General features: G+C 38.5%; 1 protein-coding gene across 2 annotated transcripts in view; it reads right to left on the bottom strand.

The window, feature by feature from the left end:
• Window positions 1-8668, bottom strand: part of CABCOCO1 (ciliary associated calcium binding coiled-coil 1) — a 107229-nt gene extending 98561 nt beyond the window's left edge. Inside the window, exons 1-2 of one of the 2 annotated variants that reach the window (XM_006089709.3) lie at window positions 8633-8668; window positions 1556-1659 (exon numbers count right to left, since the gene is read on the bottom strand). In XM_006089709.3, coding sequence (XP_006089771.1) covers window positions 1556-1587 — 32 coding nt within the window. In that variant the 5' untranslated portion in view covers window positions 1588-1659; window positions 8633-8668. Of the gene's footprint in view, window positions 1-1555; window positions 1660-2235; window positions 2295-8632 lie in introns of those variants that run through there. The other variant, XM_023754608.1, reaches the window with a different exon arrangement.
• Between the last annotated feature and the right edge of the window lie 2636 nt (window positions 8669-11304).

Raw genomic sequence — 11304 nt, 5'->3', positions numbered from 1 at the left:
GCAGCTGGGGGAGGGCCATGGGTGGTTGGCTGATCAGAGTGGGGGCCGATCGGGGTCAGAGTTGGATTGGGGGAGGGGCTGTGGGCCAAACGGGGTGGTGGGGGCCCACTGAGGGCAGGGGTTGCCGGGGGAGGGGCTGCAGGAGGTTGGCTGGCCAGCCAAGCCCCCTATTAGGGTAGGGGGGTTGATCAAGGGCAGGGCCAGCTGGGGGGCCACAGGTGGTTGGCCAACTGGCCCTGCCCCTGACTGGGGTAGGGGGGCTGATCTGGGGTGGGGCCAGGTGGGGGGAGGGGCTGCAGGAGGTTGGCCCCACTCCTGATCGGGCTGGTTCGCTGGCCACAGTGGGTGTCATAGCAACTGGTTGTTCCAGTCATTAAAGCGTTCCGGTCCCTGGCTTTTTATATATACAGATACTTATAAAGATGCAGAGAGTCAGTAGTATGGCCGAATCACACATCACCAGCATTTCCAGCAGGATTTGCAGGCGCTGGAGGTGAACAGCATCTTGGGAAAAGGCCTGTCACTGTCATTCCTCTGCTCTTAATATGCCTTCCCTTCTCAGACTTCTCTCCCAGCCAGTACATCTGTCATATTCCTTCTCAGTAGTAAATTACCTCTATTCCATAATATTTGTGAGATTTGCAAATGATAACCCCTGACAGAGTCATTTTCTATTTGCCCATTACAGTCCACAATTCCCTGCTAAAATGTGGAGGACTGGCCTGCAGAAATCTTACACAGGGACATTACGATCCAGAACAGCACATTGTCCCCACTCTCTACACATTACAGCCAATCGGGATTCCATTATTAGAGCTGATGATTTTTAAAATCAGTGGTTACTAAAAACACCATTTAGGAATTTGTGTGTTGGATATATCTGACTAGAGTTCAAAGTAAATGCTCTACTATAGAAATCAATGGTCTTAAAAATAATATGTACACTTATTAGCATTATTGCCTATAAACTCAGTTATATCACATTTTTAAGCAAATGTATAAAATCAGAGTACTCAATATAGCTTCATATCCAATAAAAATCAGAGGTGGATGGCTAATATTCAGAATTTCCAAATAAAATATATTATTAATATTACAGAAAATTACAACTTATTCTTTTCAAATGACACAGAAGACCTAAAAGCTCTTGTAAATACTTACGGTTTTATGGATGAAAGAGAAAAAGAAATAGAAGACAGCATATGTTGAAGGCTGCTTTTAACAATAAATCTCTGCTCTCAGTTAATATTAACAAGTTGGCTTGAAATGCATTTCTCCCATAAAGAAGACTACTGAGTAGTGCAAAGTTAGTTGGTTAAGAATTTTTGTGGCCGAAACCGGTTTGGCTCAGTGGATAGAGCGTCGGCCTGCGGACTGAAATATATATGTGTGTGTGTGTGTGTGTGTGTGTGTGTGTGTGTGTGTGTGTATATATATATATATATATATATATATATTTAGAAAAAAGTTTAAAATGTGTAGTAGAATATTATGGTCATTTATAGATGCAGAGCTAGAACTGTTCTGCATTTGGTTGTAATACTGAAGTGCTTACTGTTGAACTCCATCTATGTCCTCTGCTAGCATTTCGGTGATTTGGGCAACTGAGAGAAAATCTGGAGACAGAAACTTGTCATGCTCCTGCAATTCAGCATCTCTCTACAAAAAAAAAAAGTGGAATGAGTTATCTCAATCATATCTTTTACATATTAATCCCAAGAATATCAACATTTGTTCTTACCGTGAGACCAGGAAAATCTTTTTTAGAACAACACTCTCCTAGATAATCCTTTTCTGTTTTTAAGTAAAAATTGAATGGCTAGTCAATCTATCTTTTGTGCATACTTAAAACTGGGTAATGGTTTTCAATTAACAAATATTTTTTAATATCTGTGTGGAGAGCGGCTACAGCGTTCGGACAGATTCAAGCCTTGGACTGACTTGTGGCCAAGCCACATATAACTCCCAGCTTGTAGGGCAAAGCCCTCCCAGCACAATTATAGCCAAAAGGCTATGATTGTAAGCTCGACCTTATAGTCCAACCCTGCATTCCTAGGTCGCTAAGGGATGTGGGCTGCAGGGGGTGCAGCAAGTGCTGCCTAAACAAAGCTTGATAGAGTTCAGAGAATGGCAACAACAGGAAAGAAGCAGATTTGAAATTCGCAAGAACACAGTAAACATCTTGCCCTTGTTTTGCTTTGTGTGATCTGACTATAAAATAAAGCTTCGGCTTACAGGCTGTGTCAGTTTCCTCATCCAGGCACAGCGATCCACCTGGTCCCAACTGTATTCTCTTGTCTGTTTTCTTTAATCCTTCAACGCCCCTCCTCAGGTTCACCCCTGGCCGTTCTGGACTCGGTTCATCTACGCATTCCTCATTGAACTTGGGGCTCAAGAGGAGGCAACGGCAAGTAAGAAAGACTTGCTATCCTCAAGAATCTTAACATCTAGTGGGAGGAACGAATTAAGGGTGACTGTAAAATAAGAAAATAAAATGGTGAGCCATTAAAATGTGGCATTCAGTTCAAAAGAAGAAAAAAGAATAGGAATAGGACAGGAAAGTCTACAGACAGAAGGTCCAGGAATGGACTTTGTGAGATTAGGCATGCCCCAGGTGAATGAGCAGCAAAACCAACGTGACAAAGACATTGATGTTGGGTACCAGTTCTGTAAATATCAAGTAATTCGTAATGGTACCTAGGTTACAAGTGGGGGACTAGTTGGACCTAAGTGGGAAGTTGCCAATGGGAACCTATTGTGGGAGATCTTAAATTTACTAATTCAGTAAATATTTATTAAATGATTACAGGATACAAGATACTGTGCAATGAAACATAAATATTTTAAACCCTAGCTAAAGAATGACATGCTAAAGAATGTGTTCTTGCTAATAGAGTCAATAAGGCATCCATGAAGGTTTGAGCAGTGAATGGCATAAAACTGCTTGAAGGAAGGGTAATCTTTAGCAGGGGCAGAGTAAGAGCACAGAGGAGGATCTAAATGAAAGGGTTGTTACAACAGTTCAGGAATGAGGCCTTAGGCTGTACTAGGCTCCATGTAGTGCACTTTAAAAGAAAGAGGTGAATGCACCATATTATATATGGGGGACTAAAAGAGTGAAGAAGGAATGGAGATTCTGAGTTTCTGAAATAGGCGACTAGAAGAAAAAGGGCCTCCAATAGCATATATGCCCCTCTGTGCGACCTAGACAAAGGCATCCTCTCTAGGGGCAGCAAGTTAAGAGTCTTAAGGCTGGCACAGCCCTGGCCCAAGTGCAGCACTTGTGAAGACGGTATAGTTTCAGCTCCTGCTCAACCCTCAGCCGAGTCTTACTGCTTGGAGTACAACCTGCAAAATCCATACATGGTACTCTTGTTACACAGAATAGAAATAGGTGTTTTGGAAGATGATGCTAGTTTTAAAAAGGCAAGATAGTGAGTTTGGTTTCAGTGGTTGAGTTTAAGCTGCAATATGCCTATCAAGGAAGAAATGTGTACAAGTTAAATAGATATGCTGGAGTCAGAAAGGTCAAGTTTGAAGATCCTGGATTAGGAATCCCTCGAATGTGAGAATGGATGGAACTGCCCAAAGCAGAGCAGGAGGAGAAGAGCTGTGAATGGGGGTGAAAGAGGAGACAGACACAGTAACAGCAACAGCTCCATAAAAATCAAGGATTGTGAGGTTTAGGGAAGAGAGGGGGCAAGTGTTTTCCATTCAACAAATAGTAATATATCCTTCCATGTGAATGGGCTCCAATAAATAAGAAAAGCAAAGAAATGCTTTGCTATAGTAAACAAGATCATATCACAATTTTTCCTTATTCTTTTCCCAGAATAGAAAGATTCCAAAGCTGGCACTTACTAGGAATGGTAATCAGTTTAATGATTGTATTTAAATTAGGTTATATTTTTGTTTTTAAATATCTAACTTAGAATTAAAATATGCTACTTCATTAGCTATCTTTTTTGTAATCTAGGGTTAGAAAATTAACCTAAACTACATCATTCTATTAGATTATAATCTCAATTAAGCCAAAAATACCTTAGTACCTAATATATAATGTCTTGCACCTAGTAGGCACTTAGATACTTGGAAATTGAATTAAACACACTCAGTTTTTAGAAAGGATAGTATTTTAGTCCACAATATATGGCTGTATATTTGTTAAAATGTTTGTTGGTTATATATATTTTTATTAGTAGCAGTATTCCTGTACTGTCAAGCCCATTAGATTATGAATTCCTCAAGGACAGTCATTCAATCTTTTACTTCTTTTGAGAATTCTGAAGATCCTACTTATGTCAACATAGGTTGTTAATAAGCTGCCTGAATTCATCTCCATCATTTGATGACACTGTTGAATGATGCAGCTTAATGAAAAGCAGGACTTAGATTTGGAAATCTCATGAGGTTTGACAACTGATTAATTTTGTGACTCAAGTCATTTGAACCTAAATTTGAATTCATGTTAAAAAATCATTTTGGTATGTTTTAATATATACAAGATTGCTATCATTATTAATAATGAATAAATATATACATGAAAGGTTCATTATACAGATATTTAGATCAATTTTATTAGATTCAAAATTTTCTGGATAGGAAAAAATATGTCATACAAGAACTATATGAAAAAGAATACAATACTCAACCTTTTGTATAATAACAGTTCTAGCTAAGATGCCTACGATCAGTGCATTTTTTACTAAAACTTGATAGCTTAAGATAGTCATCTTATAGGAGGGTTTGCCTCTGGTTTCTTATTTTCTTTGTTTAAATTGAATTCCTGGACCTATTTTAAACTAGAGCTCTTTTTTGTTTGTTTATACACTGCCTTGCATTAGAAAGGATACAAGGTGGTTAAAAATCTTTAATCTTTTAACACATACATTCTCATTTGTACAAATCAAGCGTATAATAGAAAATTCATGAATAGGCTAATAAAAATGTAGATATGTAATTGTGGCTTTCTCTGTAAAATTACATCTCTGACTAGGAAAATCTGTAAGCTAAACTGCACTGTAACTCATTTTATTCCACCACCTGGTGGATTTTAGCAGTTATTCCAGAAGCAATAAAATTGAAAGCCTGATATTATTTGCCAGATAATGTTTTCTCTGAAATTTTTCTCTAATGTTACCTAAACCCTGTATACATGTCTTCCTTCTAGAATTTAAGGTTTCTGGGGGTATATTTGTATCCATCACTGACAGTGTCTTAAAAGATTATTTTTTAAAAATATATTTTATTGATTTTTTACAGAAAGGAAGGGAGAGGGATAGAGAGTTAGAAACATTGATAAGAGAGAAACATCAATCATCTGCCTCCTGCACACCTCCTACTGGGGATGTGCCCACAACCAAGGTACATACCCTTGACTGGAATCGAACCTGGGACCCTTCAGTCCGCAGGCCAATGCTCTATCCACTGAGCCAAAGCGGTTGGGGCAAAAGATTCTTAAGGAATGTTCATTAAAAGAAAAATACATTTCACCAAAAATGACTACAGAGGCGTTTCAGTCATACAGTGGTCTACAATTTCCACATTTTAAAAGACTTTCTTCAAGCCTGAAAATAAATGAACTAAGGAGCAGCACTGTGTTGAACCATGTTGGAGCCTGAGGCAAAAGGGGGAAAAAATCAGTAATACTAATGCTATCTTTATTTAAAACTTTGACCATTAGGGATTTTTTTGCATTAACTTTGATTTTTTAAAATATTGCATTAAAATATAATTTATCTTGACTACTGAATTTTTTTGGCACCCTTAAATTTTGTGCCCAAGAAGAGTGCATCACTCACCTCACTATAGTCCTGACCATGCTAAAGAGCCAATTTAAGAAAAAGAAGGAAAAAATAATTGAAAAAAGGATAAGTTAAAGCAACAGCTAATTCTTTAAAATAATACAACAGGCAAATCTCTAGCAAATGTGATTAAAAGTAAAGAAAAAAATATATGCATGTAAGTGGAAATACATTTTAAAATTACAAGGAAATGGGTGATTTTGTAGGATTACATAAGTTATCAAACTTGTCTAGGGTAAGAGAGAACTGACCAAACATGAACTAAACGGAAAGTCTACTTTTTAAAAAGTCACCATGCCCAATAGTTTTACACTTGAAGTGCTACGTAATAAACAAGAACACAAATTCTGTTAAGTGTAATAATTATAGACTGTAGATAACTCATTTTTAAGAGCCATCATAATCTACACACAAAAACCTGAACTAGCACAAAAAGAAAATTATAAACTGAAATCGTTAATAAATTCAGATGCAAAAATTCTAATTAAAATACTATCTTAGAAAACTGAATCCAGAAATGTTCTAATAGAACAATAAGCTATCATTGTGACCAAATTAGGATAAATTCAGAAATGCAAGGATGGATCATCATGAATAACTCTATCATAACTTTGTATGTATATAGTTGTATATAGGAACTAAATCTTTAGATCCATTGAATTGCATTTATAATGTGGGAAGGATTGAATTTTTTTAAATTTGAAGGTTTCCAATAAGTCTTCTTTTTATCAACTCTTGTTATTAAACTTTTGATAGTTTATAATTTCTTTAGGTCCTATGCCTTATTATATTCAAACCCAAGATCTTGCCATTTCCATTTCTAATTAATTTCTAATATAGGGAATAGCAATTGGCCTTGTATTTTTATGTTATACGTAACGACCTTATCAAATTTTGTATTAGTTCAAACCATGTTAATACAATGTCAGGTTTCTTAGGTATGCGACCATGTAATCTTCAAATAAAGTGTTTTTTTTATTTAATTTCTAATACTTAAGCCACATATTTAGTTTTCTTATTTTATTAATTAGAAGTTCTATAGTATGTTGGATTACAATAATGTTACTAGCCAGAATTCCTTTCTAGTTTCTGGCTTTTATACAAATGGCTTTAAGTATTTCACCATTCAATATGATGATATTTGGCAAATAATTTCTTCTTGTTTAGCTATTCTTTTCTACTCATATTTTACTGAGAGTTTTGTCACTGAATTCTAGCAATACCTGTTTTATAAAATATATAATTCTCTATTCTATTCCACTGACTACTTTGTCTATTTTTGTGTCCATTCAGGTATACTGATCCTATATAATAAAAGCCTAATATGCTAAGTGTCTGGTCATCTGTTCAACCAATCAAAGTGTAATATGCTAATGGTATGCTAAGGCAGCTCAACCACTCGCTATGACATGCACTGACCACCAGGGGACAGATGCTCTGACCAGTAGGTTAGCTTGCTGCTGGGGTCCTGCCGATCAGGACTGAGCAAGACGGGCCAGACATGCCCTGGAGCCCTCCCATGGTCCCTCTCCGGCTGCCAACCTCCCGCATCCCTCCCCCGCCCCAATTGTGTCCTCTCACAATCCGGGACCCTTCAGGGAATGTTGGAGAGCTGGTTTCAGCCCAATCCGCAGGCCAGGCCCACTGGTGCACAAATTCATGCACCGGGCCTCTAGTAATGTTATAATGTGATAGTGGTAGTCAGTCCATTCTCTAAGAACAGAGAGGATAGTTAATTTAGTTAAGGAAGCTAATTTAATTGATGGTTCACATCTAGAAGAAAACAAAATGAAATCCTCATTTCAAATAAATAAAATATATCTATCAAACATTAATTTTAGCTGTGTTAAAAACCTAACTTTAGTATATTAAAACTTTAAGTATTAGAAAATGATTGAAGATTATTTGTGCAACCTGAAAGGGAGGCTGGAGGGGAGAGAAGAAGTAGGACTTTTAAAATAAGACAGGAAACGCAAAGAAATGCCCAAATGTTTGTCAATATTTTCATACCCACAGCCACTATTCCCAGAAGTTCTCAGCGTCTGATAAATAATAATATTGTATAATAACATTTTGAGGTACATTAGTAGCATTTTCTCAATGATATTTTAAGGAATATTTTGGAGACCTCCCCTTGGTCGTGCATAGGTTGACCTACTTTATGTGATGTGAATGGCTTTAATAAATAACTCTTGAGTAATATTGAAATAGCAGAAACCTCATCATTTTGCTGTTCATGTTAAGCCCAAAGTGTTTTCTCTCTAACCTGTCAATAGAGGGGGGGCTGTTTTCAAGTTCTGTAGAAACCACCTACAGTAGTGAGAATCGTCAATGGCCTCCTCCAGGACATGATGAGATCTCTAAGACAAATGACATTCACCTTTCCACTCAAGATTATGTAAGTGTTCTCCTGTGCTGATAAAGCCCAGAAAGCAGTAAGAAAGTGTCATCTATCAGGGGATATGGTGACACTAAGGGACATTATTCAGAAAAAGCAATTGGGTGGGAAATAAACATTTACATTTTCTTTTAGGTCTCTAATATGAGTTGAAGTATAGTCCTTTTAAGTATACTACTTAAATAATTATATTTCCTAAATAGCGTTTTCAAAAATATTAAGAAAGTCAGTTTATGAATAAACTAATAATAAAAGACTGATGACTGAATTCCTAGTTTTCATTTTTAAATTCAATTACAAATTCACTTATAAATTCCTTTCACTTATGTATAAACATATATATGTCTACAGCAAATATTTATTTTCAGAATTTTGATATTTTTCTGTTCTTGTGCATTGATACATATATCTGCTAAAAGTTTGGTCTTACCTTTTGCAAGGAGTCATTTACTCCAATGCCATTAAAGAACCTGGAATGTTAAATTCAGAGAGTTGGCAAGAAGAGTTTATACAATGTCATAGGAAAAATATTTTCCTGGACCTGCATTTCATGTCTGCTTGTTCACAGTATCTGATCGAGTAGATTTTAGTCTATGATAACTACTATCTCTCCTGGCATACGTCAGTCCACCTATGATTTTAACAAGTTATATTTTATTGAGTGCTTACTATGTGACTGCAGTAATTGGTTGTTTTTATTCTAGGTATTGGCAACAAACAACAAATGGGAAACCTGAGACTCCTGGAAGCTTATGTTGTATTTCCAATAGACTTGGCAAGAAAAGAAATTTCACTACTGCTTGGCTGAAATGACTCCATGGTCTACTGGCTAAGTCAATTTGGATACCGAATTTATTAGAAGTGACACCATAAGGGACCAAGTCTCAGGGGATCAACTCTGGAAAGAATCTGATCTGAGAAGAATCTTTAAGTATCTAACTGAAAAGCTGTGGCATTGGGAAGACTCCAAGAGAGAGAGGTTTTGCCATCTTTTCCATCTCACCCCTGAGCCCTCCAGTCAGCACAAATGGGTGGCTGGCAGAACTTGTCATTCTAGTGAATGACACAGCTCTATGGACCAACTCTCTCCTCTGTGAACTACAGGAACTCTGCCTCCATTAGACAGTGCTAACATGGTAAATACTCATCTAAGGCCTATAACTAGCTCATTCATCTATTATAAAAAGTGAATTTTTTCCCCTAGACTAGTGGTCAGCAAACGCGAGTCAACAGAGCCAAATATCAACAGTACAACGATTGAAATTTCTTTTGAGAGCCAAATTTTTTAAACTTAAACTATATAGGTAGGTGAAAGGGCGAGGGCTAGGCCCTCCACCTTCCCCCAGGGTAAGGGCCATCTTGCCCCAGGGTAAGGGCTACGTCCTCCATCTTACCTTGGCCACGTGTTTTGGCAAGGAGCTTCTTCCCGGAAGTTAAGACTCTGCTAGCCACACCCAGGAACAAGACCCGGCTTGCGCCTGGCCAATCGGCAAAGCACAGTCCTTTCTCCTCCCCTCACTCCAACCCCCCCTATATAACCGGACTCCAGGCGGGGTTCGCTCTCTCAGCCACTTGGCTTGTCATTGTGTCGGTGAGTCTGGTGGATGGGAGCTCAAGCTAGCTTGAAATACAGATTCTTATGCTTTTGCATCGGACTGCTGGCTCCCTGTTGGTTTCTTGGGAATCTTGAAATCTGGGCATAACAGTAGGTACACTGTTATTAACTTAATTAGGGTACTCCTAAGGCTTAGGAAGAGCCACACTCAAGGGGCCAAAGAGCCACATGTGGCTCGCGAGCCGCAGTTTGCCGACCACAGCCCTAGAACATGGTATTTATTTGCATCTTTAAAAACCATTGTGGGGTATTTCTTTCTTTTTCTTGAGTACAGATACATTAAGACCTCAAATTATCTGTCTTCTTAGAAAGGACATTATCTACATGGATAAGTACACTGAAAATTATGTATTGTCATAAGTATGTTTTTGTATATATTTAACAGAAATGTATTGGGAAATTTCCTATGCCACTTTTGAAATTGTATTACATTAGAGATCACAAGGGAGTAACAGGCAGTTTATCACATTAAGATGTGTTTTTAAAGTACGCTAATTTCAAAAGGCTCACAGGCGAGACAGCATGCCTTAGCTGTCTGCAGATAGTAATGGGAAGGATCTGGATTGGGAACAACTTTGCATACCTCTGAGCAAGGAACTGAATTCTTGGCTCTGTGTTTATTTATAATATTGCAGCTAATACTTCTGCACAGAGAACGTTGTTTAGGCTAATGAGGGAGTTGAGCATACAGTGTTAATTATAACATTATTTACCTTTGGGGGCCTTAAGAAACTGAAAAGCACTTCACAGGAACAACATGGCGGGCTCAGTGTGTGAAGACAAACATTTTCTTAGTGATATCTGGCAGAGCAGGTATGTTCTTAATAAATATCTCAGGATACCAAGCTTATGAGAAATTAAAGTGACCTAAAGCCCATCTATGATAGAGAGGTGATGTTGGGCGGGGCCTAAAGATAAATCTTTATTGTGCACAGGAAACCACTGGGGCCCGAGGAGGTGAACTAACTTCCCAGGAGACAAGCTGATGATGAGCAACACAGCCACAGCCAGAAGGTCGATTTCCCAGGGATGCCTCCTTTGTCCTACCTCTTATCATGTATTTATTTAGAGAAATGGTAAAATAATACGGGAAAAAACAAGCCCTAGCCTTCAAACATTACTCAATCCAGTATTAATGAAGAGTTAGTCCCTGACACCTTTTCAACAATCGGAACTGTGATCGTTAAAAAAAAAAAAAAAAAATTAGAAATTTCCAAAAGGGACTGATGGCCTACTTCAAATGCCAAAATCCCTTTGTAAGAGCAGAGAATCCGGGGAAACGCGCGAACTGGAGATTCTTTGGGCCTAAAACCAAGGCAGCCCAAGAGGAACCACCAGTTTACCCTCGAGGGCCGGACGGGCCGCGTGCCAGGGCGGGTGGGGCCGGGCGGGCGGGACTCCGGGAGCGCGGGCGGTGCCTCCGGGCCCCTCGCACCGCCCTCCGGGCCCCTCGCACCGCCCCCCGGGCCCCGCGCAGCCCCACGCCT

This window comes from Myotis lucifugus, unplaced genomic scaffold (assembly GCF_000147115.1).
Source record: "Myotis lucifugus unplaced genomic scaffold, Myoluc2.0 scaffold_62, whole genome shotgun sequence".
Taxonomy (NCBI): domain Eukaryota; kingdom Metazoa; phylum Chordata; class Mammalia; order Chiroptera; family Vespertilionidae; genus Myotis; species Myotis lucifugus.
Note: the sequence above shows the minus strand (reverse complement) of the source record. Positions and strands in the feature narration are given on the sequence as shown.